Genomic DNA, 17,782 nt, shown 5'->3' with positions numbered 1-17,782 from the left:
TATATCCTGAGCCTTTAAGATCTTGCCAGCTTTTATGGTGCCAGATGTGCTTCTGCTTATTTTATCTCATTGTCTGCATTGCGGTGAGTGATGCCTCATGCAGCAGTGAAATCCACGGGGCATTAAAAAGGATTTTTTTTTTTTTTTCCTTTCAAGAAGCCTGATCTGCATGGGAGCACCCAGAGACACCACCCATCACAATAAGGTGGGGGCAAAACCTGCACACAGAACAGCTGGAGTAAAGCAAACAAAGCCTTTAACAAAGGAAAAGGAAGGCTACGGGAGGTTCCCTGGGTTACCGAACACACAAGAGCCACAAGGACCCTTCGGCACCGCGTCCCATCTGCTGCAGCCCCAGGCAATTGTGGAGCAACGAATGTCCAGTCAAAATAGTCCCCAAGAAATGTGGGCCACAAAGCACTCAAGGTCCCTGAAACAGAATAAAAAATCCTGAGGGTAAAGAGACAAAACCCAGAAACAGAAGGTGGGAGAAAAACCATCAGCTATAATGTCTGTGAAAGACGAGGGAACTTGCTGAAATCAGCCAGGAGACGTGGGGAGCAGACCACATCCCACAATGCAGAAGAGGGAAAAGCCCCATGAAACAAAAATATTCAACATGGAGAAAATGGGAAACTTTAAGCTTTCCCCCCCCAGAACTCCAGGATAAGATCCGCACCCCCATGGTGACCACCTTGGCCCCGGCACGCAGCACCCAGCCACCACCCAAGCGCATTTTAAGGCTCTTTCTGCACCATTTATACCCAAGAAACCCATCCAAACGCTTGGAGAGCCCCAGGGATGAATATGCACTGCTCCCCTCCAAGGAAAGGCAGCAGGCACCGATCCTCCACCAGCGAGCAGCAGCCCCAGCAGCGTGCAACCCGCGTGCGAGCCGCAGCGCTGCGCCAGCCTGGCACCGATGGCAGGAGCACCACGGGCTGAGGCAGCTCCGAGATGACTGCAGAGAGAAAACCTGGCCACTGGAGCACTAAGACATTTCAGCCAGGGCACATCTTCCATAATTGAGAATTATTCATGCTTTCTATCTTTTTAGAGAGCAAACTAAGGAGATGAGAGGAGCCATTCATCGCTGCAAAGCCCACCTCTGCCGCCCTTTGCACGCTGCTTTTCTGGATGTTTTTGAGTCTCTGGCAGAAGGTGTCCCGATGTCACTAACCCAGAGCCCGCTGCAGACAAACGGAGAGCGTGCCATCCCTCCAGACACGCGGCGCCCGGGGCGGCAGAGCGGGCTGGAATGCAGACTGTGCTAAGGCAGCAGCTTGCAGCTTCTTGGAAAAATAAGACACATGACGTGGGACATAATGCCAGCTACTCGACACTTAGAAGGGAGATACAGGAAATGATTCAAGGCTTGCCCAGGCTGTGTGAATCTGCACAAACCAATGGGTTAAAAAATATAAGGAAAAATGTTGCAGAAATCAGCTCTTAGTAAACTTTCCTGTAGTCTCTGATTTCCAGCAATATATGAAATTCAACACGGCCGGTTGGTTCCTTGCTTATTCTTGGTATTGGTATAAACAATAACAACAACAAAAGGCAAAATCCAGTCCCTTTTAAGTATCAGGACACAGCAGAAAAGGGGCCTTGGAGACACTCGCATGGGAAGAGCTGGTTCCACAAGCTAAAATACAGAATCCAAATTAAATCCCTCCATTCTGGTCCCAGCTGTGCTCATCTGAGGATTAGCTGGGTATCAGCTGTAAAGCTTCTAGGTGTTGACTCTTAAATACTAAATGCAGAACTAAACGTTGTCAGCTGCAGCTCTTAGAAAGGTCAGTTCTGCTGGGGTGGTGTAAGGGAACAAGGGGAGAACAACGAGGTTCATTTGGCTCAGTCTCCAGTGGGATGTTGGTTTCTGGATCTGAGAACTGCCCGATGGTCTCTGTCCATGCCGCGTTTGAGTCTGTTCATAGCACCTGGGTTAGGTGAACACCGCTCTCCCGTCCAGACTGTGCGTTTATGGCTAAGACAAACATCTCAGTGCAAGTTAATTATGCTGCAATGGGACTGCCATAATTTTTAGTTTGTCAGTGTGAATCCTTTTCAGGCGTAATGTTCCCATTGGGCGAGATCCCAAACCGAGTTCACTCTGAAGATGTTCCTGTGACGAGGCTCGAGCCCAGCATCACCACGGAGCACTTTCATTAGAGACATTTGTCAGAAGTATCCAATTAACCACGGCTACCCAGCCAAAATAGCTGGATTACGCTGTACGAGGAAGTTCACATTTCACTGCGTGATTACAACATTCCTGAAGGCTATATGCATCTCAAATATGATATCATACCAAGAGCGTGCAAAATATTTTTTCCTTTTCTCTGCCTTTCATGTCACATATAGGCACCCTGCAACCTACCTTAAGCTAAGCTCCTTAAGCTTTTATCAAACAGGAGTTTTAGCCATGCCATGAAAAGACACTCCAAATAAACAGCACATATATGTGCACAGACTAGATACACAGTAAATAGTATTTGTTATTATTATTAATCTTTACAGTTATGAGAATTTAAATATTTATCTTTTTCATGCTCGTTGATCTCTTCTAGGAAGTTTCTTTCTTTCCCACTAACCTAAACCCCATTTCCGCAGAGGCCCGTTGCTACGTGGCTGTTCCTTGGTCAGAAGACCGAAGGGCAGTCTCAGTCACTAACCTGCCACATCTGATTTTTGCTCTCCCAGCCATACTGGTGGTATTACCATCTAGACCCATCATGGTCTTATGCCCAGGAATATGTTCTGGTAGGGCAGCCTGGTTACTCGTGAAGAAAGTATTAAAAGTACTCTTTTATAAAAGATTTAGGAAAAAACCCCCAAAGAACCCAATCCCAAAACCAACCAGCTTCTGTTTTTCAACTTACCTCATCAACGTGTCCAACCGCTCCAAAGATCTTTGCTGTTTGCCCAATCAAACTTGGAAAACTCTCCCCAATTTCTTTTAGCGTCGGGAGAAAAGCGGCCAAGGCTGTTGGTTCATAGCTGGATATTTCTATAAGGATGCTGAGAATAATTTCACTGTGGTTAGGGTCCCTCAAATGTCCCAAGAGGAATGGAATACACCCTTTCAGCACCTATTAAAAAAAAAAAAAAATCAGACAAACTGTGAATATATTTTTTAATTGTGAATCTGTATAACCGAAAGAGGGCACTGTACATTGGAGTGATAAAAATAAACCACTAGATTCTGATTTAGGAAGATAGCCTTCCACCCTTGCTGACCTTATCAGAACTATGGCTCAGGTCAATCGAAGTTCAGCTGAACACATGGAACATGGGTAAGCTGCAGCCTTGAAATATTGCAGTTATGCATACACAAGTGAGGAAACGTCCAATTGTTAAAAAAGGCAAAAAAATCCCTCGCCAAATATTTCCCTTGCTCTAGGCCAGTCCTATACTGTTTTGATTAAAAACCATAGAACCCGGCCTCCCCCAATGGTACAGTAAATTAAATACTGGGAGAAACATTCAGTTTCCACCGGAAACGAAATAACGTGACACGGTTAACAGGGGATAAGGGGCAGGATCCTCATTGCACAAAAAACACACCGTAGGCAAGTTATAATTTCTTGTAACAACACAATTTTCAAGATGCTGAGGGTGTAGTCTTGAAATCCTCTTACAAACAGGATGCAGAGTATCCAGCTGAGTGATTCTTTTCCATATAAACACACATGTTCACTAATACACCTCTGGTTCCGTGAAGCCATTGCATCTGTGTAAAAGATATTTCAACACAGAAATGGGGCATAAAGTGACCCATTCTTATGGGGGTTTTTTTTTTTGTTTTTTTTTTGTTTGTTTGGTTGGTTGTTTTTTTTTTAGGATTATCAATTTTAGCAAGTCAATACCTGTCACACTGGCAAAATACTGCAGGTGGTTTGCTGAATAAATTGTTAGTAGTAACAAATGATAATACCAGTAATAACGACAATACAAACCAACTTCAGCCACGTCAGCTCCAGCGTGGAGCCCCGCGACACCCAATGGTGCACCCCAGCCCCCTCCCACTGACAAGTCCCTTGGCTACCTGGGGGAAGATACTAAGGACTGTTGATTCTTCTTTTCCAAAGATTTTATTAATTCCATCAATTCACAAAGCAGGCAGTTTGGTGCCTTGTTCCAATGTGCTGGATGCTCTCAATGACATGAAATTTCCAAAGCAGGATATACTTTCCCTTAGTTAATTAATCTCCAGCTCACTCCTAATCAATTCCTAACTCATTTTGATTTTCTCGATGTGCAATTTAACACAGTCCACATATCCTCATGGAAACCTAGATATGGGAATTCATACATAGCTGGCAGAGGAAGAGCCAAAAAAGTTGAAAACGGTTCTGCTTTAACACAAACTTTTTGGTCCAGCAGAGTCATTGTCATGTTGTCTTTATGATTAGATGGAGGATTTGGAATGGAATTAAAGAATTCGCGTAGGGAAGGACCGTCAGGCGTGGTACAGGATTCCTGACTGCTCAGAGACCGGCCAGCCCTCGCCAAGGCGCCTGAAACAAATAAACTCCCCAAAAAGGAGGTGCAGCATTTAGATATTCCAAACATGCTTTTACCCCAAGTTCTTTTTTCCTGGCCACGCTCTGGAGGAGCCTGAGGAGGTGATGTTGTTCGGCGTGATCCAGCTGAGCCATCAGTGCCACCAGCTCCCGCAGATGGAGGGTTATGGGCTCCGGTCGCTTCTCGTACAGAGCAGGGAGGACACGCAGCAGCATGGAGTTCCCTGGAACAGAGAAAGGAGAGACCAGTGACCTACCGTGTGTCCGCATCCTACAGCGAGAGACAGACACAGAAAATCAGCACAAGTCCGGAGACACCAATTCTTGAGAATCATCAGTACAAAGGCATAAAATGCACTGTAGGAAAATCTATACTGGGCCAAGAAGACTAATAAATAACCTAAATCGAATGAATCATTGCAGGCATAATAACATAGGTGTAAAAAAAAAAAAAATCTATTAATTATAATTGTCATTCTCAACTACAATCTCATGAGAAGGCTGCTCAATGAGCTTTCAGGTTTGGATGATACTCTGGTGAGTCCTAGACCAAACTAAGTGTGATTTAAATTAACCCAAAAAAAAAAAAAAAAAAAAAAAGGCAGCCAGAAGGCACATAAAAGCTATATTTCTCCTTTGTTGAGACTCAGACTTTCAAATTAAGCAAGCAGCATATGGAAAGAATAGTTGTTTATGAAGAGCACTAAGTATGCATGACAGTGAATTTGACCAGCAATAGTTAAGGATGCCATTCCAGGAATAGAAAGGAGCCAGAGAGAGTCAACTGCAGACAGACAAAGATATGCAAAACCCTCTCTCACACATTTTCTTAAGATGTCTGTGCATAATTCAATTTGAAGCCCAGGCTCATACCAAAATATATAACTTTGCGTTGCTGTGCATGCCTGCCTCAATATATTTAAGTTTCACTTGAACAACATATGGAAAACATCTGCCTACGGCAACGTAGTATGGCTCCTTTTTGTAAACCCTTGAAAGTCCTTACGGTCTCTTCGGATTTGGTTTCCAATAGGAACTAGCACTCTGGCCTGCTGCTTTGTCTCCTATTTAAATCCGAGCTTTATAATTCTGGAAGATAAGCAGGTCACTCCTTGGAGGCTAGAAGAAGGATGGATGGGTCAAACCGGAGAACATCCACCGTGCACTCACCTGATATAGCAAACACACCCCAAGATACTGTTGGGTCTTGCACCATCACCTGAGCCAAGCAGCAAACACATAATTCATCCCAGGTTCAGACAACTTTTAGTCACACAGCTTGTAATGGAAGCGCCTCCGCGCCATCCAGCCAGCCGCGCTTCTGCGTCCTACCCCAAGTGTTTATTCTGCTGCAGAATCCTTGGCTTCTCCTTGAAGGGAGCTCCAAGCCCTCCGTGCAACCCCTGCAAGGCTGAAGGCAAGGTTCAGACCCCGCCTCTAGACCCATGGATGTGGCAAATTTCTGCCTCGTTTCGTTCTATATATGAAGCACAAAGGCCAGTTGCAAAGGAGAGATATTTGCTGATGAATTACCCCAAACACATCAGTGAGCTCCTCAGTTCTGGCCATTTTCTAGCCACATTCTTTGTGCAAATCTCTTCCGGATGTTACAACCGAGTCTGTAAAAAAGTGTCACTTCTTTTATGAGTGTCACTAACGTACCATGGCACCAAGAGGATGTATTTACTTGAATTTTTCTGGACTCACATCTGAGCTGGAAATGCAACAATTTTGTAACTAAATACACTAAAAATTATTTTCCTCTCTGGATAATGTAGTGCTTACAAAAATAAGTCCTTTCTTTGCACTTGCACACCCTCAGTTTCCTCTGGCAGTTTTCTGCCCATGTGGAGCAGAGCCCTTAAGCTCCGGTTGAATTTCAGCAATGGCAACAATTGCAAAAGATGAAATTCCCATGGTCCTGGATGGGCAAAATTAATCTCAGCTGTGAAAATGTAGAGGGAGGGAATTCAGCAGAGATGAACCAAACCTAGCAGCTCTAAACGAGGACAGCCACTAACCCAAGATGTGCTATTGCCTAAGCTGGGATGTCGCCGGTGAGAAGGTAAGGGGAAAGCAGGGCTAATGATTCAATCTGAGCAAACCAGCATCTTCCCTATCGGCTGGAGTGATGCAATTCGACATGACACGATGGATCCCAGCCATGAAACTTCTTGGAACAAAAAAAAATTTGTACAAATGCAAATGTGGGCAGTTTCCTCCAGTGATCGTACAGCAAACATTTCTGGGTTTATGCTCACTAACCAAGACAAATGAGAAGCAACGCCATCCCTCTGGAGTGATAAATGACCTCACTGACATGGAATTGCTTTCGATGGAACAACCTGTGTACACAAACCTGTCAGCAATCCGAGCAGAGATCACAGCTTGTCTCTGTTCTTTATACAGCTTCGGAAAGGTCACGAAGCACAGGCCAATTCGCTATTTTCATTTATTTGCAAGTTGTGAGTAAGCTCCAAGTACCTCTTGCCCTTTGTTTGTCACACCTTTTCAGTTTCTACGGAATTTACGCACACGCAGCTCACCAACCTTTCTATTCTCAGAGCTTGGGCTGTCAGAGGCGATACTGAGCCCATTCCCAAGTAATTCACTTTTTTCCATCTTGCTTCATCTGTCTCAGTCTAAACTAAGAGCCTGAAAAGTATGTTTGTTGTCTGAGAATGGAAAAACATTATCCTCAGCTCCGTAATTACCTTTGTTTTCCCCTCTCCCTTCCCCTGCCACCCTTACCCCCGATACTTTCCAGATTAGATTTCCTCAGACTTTCCAAGCAGACCACACACGGGCAATTGCGCAATTCGGGCAGAAACTAACGTGGGGTTGGGGACACTCGATGGCTTTGCACCGCTGGCTGTGAGTCAGGTCGGGAAGAGGCACGGACAGCACGAGCAACCCCAACCACGGGCTGTGACGGTGCTAGCCTGCCCCAGGACAAAAAAAAAAAAAAAAAAAAAAAAAAAAGAGAGAGAGAGAGAGAGAAAAAGAGCCTGGTAGCACACTGCAAATGTACCATGGAGCGAAGGAGCTCTCGAAGCGATGCAGCAGTGTTGCCACATCCACTTAGTCCCATGAGAAGGGGCTAAACCAGAGACTCCAGTGGAAAGGGATCACAGATTAAAATAGTTTTGCCATTCTCCAAATACTTCATAGCCAATAGATAATTTGTACCACCAGTATATTGCCCCTAATCTCACCGAAGCAATACATCTCTAAAACAATCAATGGCCCATTCAACTGATAAGCTTTCCAGAATTTCAAACAGATCAGCAATACTTAGCACTAGATTAATGTCTCATCCAAGAGTGCCTTGGTTGGTGGTTTGGTTTGGTTTTTTTTTTTTTTTTTTTTTCAAAGTGAACAGAAACAACTCTCATCATGCAGCTGCTAATCTACGTGCTCCCAAAGCAAGACACTAGCAGTAAGGTACTATCCATGTAGTTATGATGTTGCTTTTGGTAATTAGGGCTAGAAAAGCAAAACTCTAACAAGCTGCCTTTACAAGTTCTCCTTTATTGCTTAAGGCACTAAACTGCTAGTATATAATAGAAGTTTTTATACACAACTATCAAAAAAGCAACAATATTTAAGTTAAACCATACACGCGGATCCCAACCAACTCCAGGTACGTTTATTTTTCTAACAATCCCTTCCAGAGCCCTGGCACGCACCAACTACCAAGGCAGTTTGCAGGGAACACTTTCCCCAGCTAACACACAACCACCCAACCCACGCAGCCAGGGCTCCATCCCTCGCTCCCACCCTCGCTGCGCGTTGCAGCAATCCGCTCTCGGAGGGGAAGCGGCAGCTCGCAAGAGCTGCTTTCCCCGATCCTTCCCCTTCATCTCCCCCCCGGTGCAAACCTGGAAGGCTGGGATTGAGCAAGCTGCACGCCCCCTTCTCCTCCCAGCCAAAACCAACAGCCAGAAGTGCTCTTGTTACAACACTGGCACGAGCCTCGCTCATTCATCGGGGCTGAGGCGCTCGCAGCATTTATTAGGGGCTCGCTGCATCTCCCTCGCAGAGGCTCGTCTCCACTGCAGCCTGACTTTGACTCCAGCTCCAGGCAGCTCAGCTATTTGCAGGAAGCAGCTAGAGAATGCTGCCCCAAGAAATCTTTTCTCTGCTCACGCTGTTCTGTGTTTTCAGGGCTTCTGTTTCTGTCCTGGATGAAGACGATGACTATGATCTCATGTATGTGAATCTGGATAATGAGATTGAAGGGCCAGTTCTCGGCACCGAGGAAAGTAAGTAGATTTAAACTACAGTGGTGTTAAGTGCAGAATTGTGTTCTTTGTTGCTTAGCTCTTATAACAGTTATTATTACAAACAGAATTTTTTTTTCAGAGGAAGAACAATGTGCTTGCACTGGTAGAATATAACGGGCAGCAAATGCTATAGCACTTGGATAGCGTGCCTTGGAATTTGCTTTATATTCTTTATTTTCTGTTTTCCTGCAAAAGAGTCCCAAAGAGACTTAATTTTAAATTGCTGTAATACACATTGCTTCACCTTTCTGTTCTGATAGAGGGAAACACACCGACAGCCTGGAGCACCTAAGCCTTGCACAGAGCCAGGTTTTGTCAAACGCTCCTTCTGTCTAGAAATGTCGGTACAAAGCACTAGCAGCATCTCCATCTTCCCTTCCAGCTTCGTGCGACTGCCAGCGAGAGCACACCGAGTGGGACAAGCTCTTCATCATGCTGGAGAACTCGCAGATGAAGGAGAACATGATGCTGCAGGCGATGGACGAGGTGCTGAAGGTGGACCTGGCGGCGCTGAAAGCGGAGCTGAGCCAGCTCACCGCCAGCCTCGCGGGCACCTTCGCCGCCACCACCGAGAAACTCACCTCCCGCATCATGTCGCAGATGGAGCAGGTGCTCACCAGGAACTGTGACCACGCTGAAGAAGCCAAGAGGCTTCAGGAGTCGGAGCAAGGCAAGGTTCTGGAGCACATCCTGATGCTGAGCCACAACGTGTCGGCCAGGCTGGGCCGGCTGGAGAGCGCCTGGCTGCGGAGGTCCCAGGCGGAGGCTCAGGAGACGGCTCTGCAGCAGGATAAGTTCAGTCCCAGCAGAGGAGACAGCCTCATCTGGAACTCGCTGTGGAAGGAGCTGCAGCAAACCAGAGCCGACCTGCAGGCGTCGCAGCGATGGGCAGCCCAGCACCTCCTGCCAGCAGGTAAGCCCGCGGGCGCGATGCCTCACCCCAGAGCTCTCGCTGGTGGGTCTGTCCAAACAGACAACCTACAAACACTCCTCCTGAGCACTTTCCTCCACATACAACTCCAAAGCCATCCTATGGGCAGCACAGCAGCTTCGAGCAGTCTGTACAGGCAGGGAGGAAGTCATGGAATCACAGAGTGGTTTGGGTTGGAAGGGACCTTAGAAAAATCCATTAACTGTTCTCGAGAAAGAGGCACTGAGCTTTCCAAACGTGGGATCAAAGGAGGGTTTAATCAAAGTCCTTAAACAGGGTAAAGCAGCCACCCAGCAAGGATCCCACCTCCTGTGGGCTCTCCCAGATCAAACCCTTTGCCAGACAGATTTTAAACACACCAATTATCCTCTCCCACCTTTTACCTTCCCAGCTGGTAATTCCCACACGCACACACTGAGCTCTCCTCTTTGTGCATGTACCCCTCCTTCCTCTCCCTAAGCAGAGCGCTGCCTCCTCCTCACCAGCTCCAGCTGCCCAGAGCAGAGCTGGATCCCAGGACACGCTGCTCGTGTCAACCAGCTGAGCACGCTTCCCGCAGCAGGGCGGGCGCATCCCTGCCTGCTACTGTCAGGACAGAACATTTCCTCAAGCATGGAAAAATTACTAACACTGGGGTAGTGTTGTGGGGTTTGGTTTTCCCCTTCCAAAATGTTTGCATTGGTCGGCAAGCAAGGTGGCTGTGGAAAGAGGAGCTCAACTATCAATTTTTTCTGTGCACTATAAAGCAAGACCCAAAAAGCAGCATCAGCAGCTCAGGGATGGCAGAGCAGACCCCCACCCATTTAAAGCGTGGGTGCAGAACTGCTGCATGCACAACAGAACTGCATCGAATAGAACTCTGCCTGCCAGAGAGCTACCGCTGCCTGTTCTAAAGGCTGGCGTGTCTTTAACAACTGTATTTTCCAAAAAAAAAAAAAAAATTAAAAAAAAAAAAGTTACCGCAGCTTAGAAGCCCCGCAGAAACCTCCACTTGGGGTGTGTGCGAATAGGAGGCTCAGGGTGCAGTTACACCGGCCGCAGGAGCCACCCTTAGCAGCACCACCAGCGTGAGCTCTTACACGGGCGAGCAAGCAGCAGCGCTTCTTGTAACTGCTAAAGCAAAGGCAAAAACACTTCCACAAGCCTATTACAATAGAAGCACAACATAACAATGGTTGACATCAAAGCGTTTATCTCCCATCAATCTATCCTTTCATGTAGGACCTGGATTCAGCTTTGTAAGTAAATTGCTTTTGCTCCTTTATTTATCGTAACACCGTAGTCATCTTTGCGTACAGGGAGTAGAGCTTGCAGCATATTCCTATTTTCCCCCAACACACGCATCTTGCCTTCCAGAAGCATGATCTCACTCTTGATCTGTCCCCTGTCACCCAGCCAGCCTCGCCGCCGGTTCCTCTGCTCTAGGTGAGGGTAAAAATACAGATCAGTGCGAAGGATCTCAGCCCCATCCGTGGAAATCCAGGCTCTTTCCACTGGTTCCTACAGGATTTTATGTCAAGTGTTCTTATTTTTTAATTTAAAAGATACATTTTAAGTACTTCCAGAGTTTCTCTCTGGAAATTTTTTTTTTCCAAGGGAATTTTTAGCAACTGACTTTAATTTCTCACATCTTGAATTACTGCCAGCCGTACTCTCGAGGGATTTTCTAATCACTTTTTGTTCTTCAATGAGGCTGGTTTTAATTTTGTTTAGGCCTTGATAATAAAGCCTGAAAGCTTGCTAATTAAAGGCTTTTTCACAATAGTGTTCCCAAGGAGCATTTTAAAGAGTATCCCCAACAGTTCCTCGCTGCCCCACCCCAAAAGGGCCAAGGAAAGTAAAACCTGCCCGAAGCCGAAGGGAAGCGGTCTGTGCAATAACACAGCAGCACTAGGAGACACAAAGAGCCCTTCATTCACTGCCCCAGAAATTTCCACACACATTTCAGATCCTCCAGCTCGTTCAAACAGGAAATGAACCAGCTTAATTGTAGACGGGGGCTGCTCTTTCCCCTCCGCCGCTCGGAATAATTAAGTTGTACATGACTAGGGAACAGTGCACAGAACACGAAAAATGGCTTGGGTTTGGTGATCATCAGTTACTTTGCCAAGTTTCACAAATTTGTTTATAGTTTGAACGAATCTAATTGCTGTTATCAATATATTGATTAATTGGAGATGAGGGATGAGCTGTGTCAAAAATATCCGTTGTCTTTTACATTTCCCATGCTCAACTGGTGTCCGTGAAAGTGACTGACCAACAGCCCTAAAGGCAGGGTCAGAAAATGGGGTCATTATACTAAATATTATAATAATTAATGATCAAACACACACACCTCGGCATGCTTCTGCCAACGCTCCCTGCGCCTGCTCTGCGTAGCGCCCGTCCCCTTCTCCTCCGCTGCCCAGTGACATGGGACAGCAGCAGGATGCTGTGGAACTGCTCATGACACCGTTGCCCCGCGTCCCATGCCACCATCCTGGGAACGGCACGGCATCCAAACCCAATGATGATAAATCACCAAACCCATCCCCTCACCAGAGCATTTTTTTCATCACTCTGCGCACACACACAAAAAAAAAAAAACACGGAGGCTAAAAACCAGACCTAAATTAAACAGTGGAGAACTACCCAATGTAAAGCACTAATTCTCTAGGTGACCCAGCAGAAAAGAAGTTCTGTCCCGCACACACCCCCGGGGGAGCCCAGCTGCCCAAGGCAAGCACCAGGGCAGCACTAAACCAAAATGTCACCGTGCACGGCACAGGACCGCACGATGCACTACTTCTGCAGCCAGGGAAGAGCCAACCCTTGTTCCTGCAGCCTCCTCACCCCCTAGACCCACTGCCAAAGAGTCGGGTGAATTCATCCATCAGATCTGACAGCTCCTCCAAAGCAGCCTGCGTGCCCCGGATGAGCTCAGCTCCCTTTAAGAGGTGCAGGAGGGAGCGCAGTCCTAATGTGCACGTACAAACTGACCTGTTTGTATTCACCTAACAATCCTTCTCACTTTTCCAGGGTGTGAAACAGCAATTCTGTTCCCCATGCGTTCAAAAAAGATCTTTGGGAGCGTTCACCCAACTGCTGGAATGAGCCTTCGCTCCTTTACCGCTTGTATCTGGATCAAGGCAACGGAGGCTTTGGACAAAACGATTGTCTTCTCCTACGGAACCAAGTTTAATCCGTACGAAATCCAGCTTTATCTCAGCCAGGAGTCTGCAGTGCTTGTGGTTGGCGGTGACCAGCACAAGTTAGCTGCCAAAAATGTAGTTGTTCCTGGGAAGTGGATCCATCTCTGCGGCGCCTGGAGCTCGGAGAACGGATCAGCATCCCTGTGGGTGAAGGGAGAGCTCGCAGCCAGCGCCCTGGACGTTGCCAACGCTCACACCATTCCAGACGGAGGGATTTTGCAGATCGGTCAAGAAAAGAACGGCTGCTGCATTGGAGGTGGATTTGACGAAGCTTTAGCCTTCTCTGGAAAATTAACTGGCTTTAACCTGTGGGACAGAGTGCTCAGTGCCAGGGAGATAGCGGCACAGAGCGGAGAAGACGCCTGCAGCACCAGGGGCAACGTCGTCGGGTGGGGGGTCACAGAGGTTTTGCCGTACGGAGGAGCCCAGTATGTTTCTTAAATTCTGGCAAAACAGTTTCTGAAGCAGAGAATGTATTTCACAAAGAGCTGAACACCAATACGTACGAGTGAACAGAGCCGCAGGAGCCCGTGTCTCTCCAGTTCCCCAGGAAGATGAGCATCGCGCCTTTATCAAACGAGGTACTGCGGAGATGGGACCTGACCTCTGCCTGCTCTTTGGACAAAACACTGAAAACACATCAAGGCGTGACATTGGAAAAGCTGTTCCTGAGGTCAGACGGCTGCTGTCTCTCGCGCGTAGTGTTTTCTGATGTACGTGAGTGCCGCTGCGGACGTGCCGGTGCTGCTGGCATCCCCGCTGAAACAAACACGTCGGGTACCCAGCCGAGCGGTCCCTGCAGAACACACATGAGGCTGCGCATCTTCCAGGCTCATCCAGCCAGGGGGTTTTGTAGTGCTAATGTGAATTGTACAGAGGAACCACATAAACCAAGAGATGTGTTGGTTATTAACCATTTTTAGTAATTTGTATCCTATAACAAACCTAGCTCCTTGTTTAAAGCATTATTTATGCCATGGATTGACCCAACGTATGAAAGTAATACACCCCATCATAGTCTGATGTTACATTTTGAGAAAATGCAGCTGTATTATATTGTAAATTGACTTGGTAATAATTTTATTGAAATTATTTTTGTAAAGTTGTTCTGTAAATAAAGATACTTTACTGAAGTAAAACTTTCCACGCTTCTCATGAACTGAAACTCTCAAAGTAAGTACCAGCTGGGGATTTTTCCATGTTTTGAACCACATAATTTTAGCTGCTAATAGAAAAAGAACACAAATATCAAGATCTCATACAAACAGAGCCCCTCAGAGGGCGCAGGCATTAACCAGGGAGGGCTTTAAGCTCCCCCGTGTAGCCATCGTCACTTGTGCAGAAGAGATGCTCTGACGTACGGACACGCGTGCGTTGACCTAAGGCTGGGCCAGCACGGTGCTTGGGGGCTGAAGGAAGGACTGGGTTTGGGATACCCCCAAATAAAAAAAAAAAAATTAAAAAGTCAGTGCTCCATGCATACTGCTGGTAATCTGAGGAGGACATATGCAGTTTTAAGATACATTTAGATATCCAAACTAACTCGTTTGATGCTAACAGGAGGTTTGCACAAGGCAGAATTGATGACTATTTGGTGGCAGGATCTTTCTTCTCTCCCATCCACAAGCTTACCTAAAATCCACTGAAAACACAGGGCTGGATCCAGCATGAGCAGCAGAGCCAAGGCACCGGCAGTGATTTGTGTGAAGAAAAATGAGCTGAAGCAGACAACGATGAATCGTTATTTGCTGGGTATGTAACTCTTTACGGCAGGAACGATTCTTCACTACCTGTTGAAGCCTCTGAACAAGTTATTGTGGAGAATGTCTTACTCAAAGCAATTCCTGTTTCCCGGGGAAGCAGCACACCCTTTGGCTCTGTTCACGTTTCTCTGTCTTTATCATTCTCTACAGATGTCCTCAGACTAAACTTGGAAAAGTTTGACACATTGCTGCCATGCTTATTCCTGAATACGACACAGCTCCCAGATCATTCCTTCCATGATACGAAAGCAGTAAGAAGAGGCCATGACCAGGTAATTTCCACTTTACTATGTCATTCATCACTTACATGATGCTCCAAAGTTTTGGCAACATTAGTTATTTAAGGTAAAAATAACTGCTCCAGTTGCTGGAATTTCTCCTGTTACCCTGCAACAAAATCTATCTAAATTATAAATGCTGAGAAGGAAGCATGACAAAAATCCCTTAGTAAATAATATCTGCAAATAACCTTAACTACAGAACAATGGGCGATTACCGCCGTTCATCTGCTGCCAGCCAGAAAACAGCTCTTCGGAGTTAAGAAAAACACTTGAGGTCCCAACATTGTGCAAGGGTAAAACCGCTCAAATCCTCCTTCCGTACAGTGCCCTCATTAAATGAAAACAAGTGTCCATGAAACGCAGCAGAAAAAAAAAATCCTCAAAAAGATTCCCAGAAGCCCCTCCTGGCTGCTTTCCTTACTGTACCTCCTACCTGAAATGCTTTGTCTTGGAAGCAGCCTTTTCCTATCTCTGTTCTGGTTTGGCAGGTGACCAAACACAAAGCCAAAGCCAGTCCTTCCATTCTCACTGACTCAGCTGGAAAACTCTCCTCTTTCCCCCTGCTTTGCTCTTCCTTTATCACTTCCCTGTGGACAGCAAAGCTTTCCCAGAGCCTGGTCCCCTCCTGCCCAGCACCACCAGTCACCTCCATCAGCACACTTCTCTCTTTACCTCCCAGCTTAACTATATTTTTTCTTTGTCAGCAGCTACTTTGCCTGTTTGGATAACACCTGGTAAATAGTAGTTTGGGTCCCGACCCTGTCTTTGCACTGACGGAGCAAACACAGGACGTGCGTGCCTAGCGAGCCCAGCTCTGCTCTCCAACAAGCCTCTGCCCAAGGCAACGTCCCATCCCTTGCCTGGGCTCCTCCGGACAGCGGAGCGGCCGGGTGACTCTCTGCTTACAGTGATGATTGCTAGTTTTGCTGCTGTCCCCTGGAAATGGGAATCAATCTGCCTGGTCCCTTATGCTAACGGAAGGTGTCAGCATCGGTACAGACTTGTGCATGTTTGCTGAGTTCACACCAACTGGAACAGAGTAGCTCAGTGTTCTTTCTAAAGAGCTCTTTTTTAGCTAATAAGATAAGACACTGATTACGCAGCCAAACAGTTGCCCCAAGTAATCAAAAAATCCCGTTAGCTCCCAAACACGTGCAGGCAAGGGGCCAAAGCCTGCTCTCAGCCTGGCTGGTGCCGTTCGGCTGAGCCCTGTCCGTGCAGCCCCACAGCACAGCCCTTTGTCCCCGCGCTGGTCTGTAAATCCACCCTCAGTGATCCTCTTCCCTTCTGCCTTCAGCAGATGCTCAGTCCTTAAGCGTGGTTCTTAGCCTGCTGCAAACCCACCTTTTCACACCTGAAATACAAATTCTGTGCAGAGCAGTGAAGGCAGGATGAGAGAGCACTTTGCCCTCGTCCAGCCTGGAATCTCCAAACCTGATGGCCACAGCAACATCTGCTGGTAGAACAACATAAATACACAAAACCGAGCAGGCACAGTCGTGATGAGACCTTCGGTTGCGGGTGTTCATCACTTTTCCTAAACCTATGAGTACACAATAAACCTGTTTCACTTTATTTCTATTAGTAGCACTGAGTTACAAGGGTAACACACAATGTTAACAGACAAATACCAGTGTCACAAGTCTTAAAAGAGTTATCCATACATATAGCTTCGTAAGTTATTAGCAATATTGTGTTCTTGGACTCTACTCAATTAGTACTATCACTTAGCTCATACATATTTATCATGTTTATCACACATTTGTCCCTAAATAAAGTGGACAGAAATATGCAAACTCTGACCATAATGTCTTAACAGCAAAATTACTTTCTGGCTTCACTATCCCTCCATAGCACACCTAAAAATAACCACACTCCAGTTCTATCTTTTTTAAAAAAATACAGAATGCACACATTTAATTTGAGGGCTTAACATTCTCATAACAATGTTCTTGGAATCATTAGACAGCTATTGCTACTTACTGCTACTACTCGTACTCGAAGGAAAACCAACCATGATTTTACTACTGCAGCAGCACCGCATTGCAACAAGTCCTGGGAACTTTACAGCCTCATCTCAATTGGACATCCTTTTGCAGAGGTATGAATATTTGTGGCTTTTTAAACCACAAAAGTAAAATGTAGAGAGTTTAGCAACAAAATTCTACCTAAAGCTAATAAGGGAGGCAAAATTAAAGAACCGCTACAAAAGCTTTTCTATCTGACATCTGACGGTTTTGCCCCAGAAGGGGATTCATTTCATTCCCATTTATATTTTGGAGTATTGCCAATGACACTAACAGAAAGGATAAGTGCCCAGTAACTATCTGGTATCATGGCTTACAATTTGAAGTCCATTAGTGCAGCGTAATAACAAGCACAGATCTATTTCCTGCCCTGTGGGTCATCCAATCTATAACAGAACTTCCATAGTCAACAAGGTTCAGTAAATTGACATATTCTTAAAAGGTCTTCCTTGATATATCCTGCTGTTAGATTGTGTCTGACATGTTTTATCATGTTTATACACACGTCCATATGTATGCGTCATACACGTGCACAGGACAGACACGGAGCTGCTGGAGCGGGGCCAGAGGAGCCACGGAGATGGTCCGAGGCTGGAGCAGCTCCCGTGCGAGGACAGGCTGAGAGAGTTGGGGGTGTGCAGCCTGGAGAAGAGAAGGCTCCGGGGAGACCTTCCAGCACCTTCCAGTGCTGAAAGGGGGCTACAGGAGAGATGGGGGGGCTCTGGATCAGGGGGGCAGGGACAGGATGAGGGGGGGTGGGGTTGAAGCTGAAAGAGG

The 17,782-nt window shown here is 46.4% G+C and overlaps 2 protein-coding genes across 2 annotated transcripts in view; one reads left to right on the top strand and one right to left on the bottom strand.

Annotated features, from left to right (window-relative positions):
* Positions 1–17,782, bottom strand: part of VEPH1 (ventricular zone expressed PH domain-containing 1) — a gene marked incomplete at its 3' end in the record, with an annotated part of 50,568 nt that overhangs the window by 25,711 nt on the left and 7,075 nt on the right. Inside the window, exons 4-5 of the mRNA XM_010083742.1 lie at positions 4,584–4,750; positions 2,883–3,092 (exon numbers count right to left, since the gene is read on the bottom strand). Of these exons, the coding sequence (XP_010082044.1) occupies positions 2,883–3,092; positions 4,584–4,750 (377 nt within the window). The remainder of the gene's footprint in view (positions 1–2,882; positions 3,093–4,583; positions 4,751–17,782) is intronic.
* On the top strand, positions 8,644–13,375 carry PTX3 (pentraxin 3, long). The gene is made up of 3 exons (XM_010083739.1): positions 8,644–8,791; positions 9,195–9,725; positions 12,762–13,375. The coding sequence occupies exons 1-3, from the start codon at positions 8,644–8,646 to the stop codon at positions 13,373–13,375; spliced, it is 1,293 nt and encodes a 430-aa protein (XP_010082041.1).

The sequence above is a fragment of the Pterocles gutturalis genome, unplaced genomic scaffold (assembly GCF_000699245.1).
Source record: "Pterocles gutturalis isolate BGI_N339 unplaced genomic scaffold, ASM69924v1 scaffold6625, whole genome shotgun sequence".
NCBI classification, from domain to species: Eukaryota; Metazoa; Chordata; class Aves; order Pterocliformes; family Pteroclidae; genus Pterocles; species Pterocles gutturalis.
Note: the sequence above shows the minus strand (reverse complement) of the source record. Positions and strands in the feature narration are given on the sequence as shown.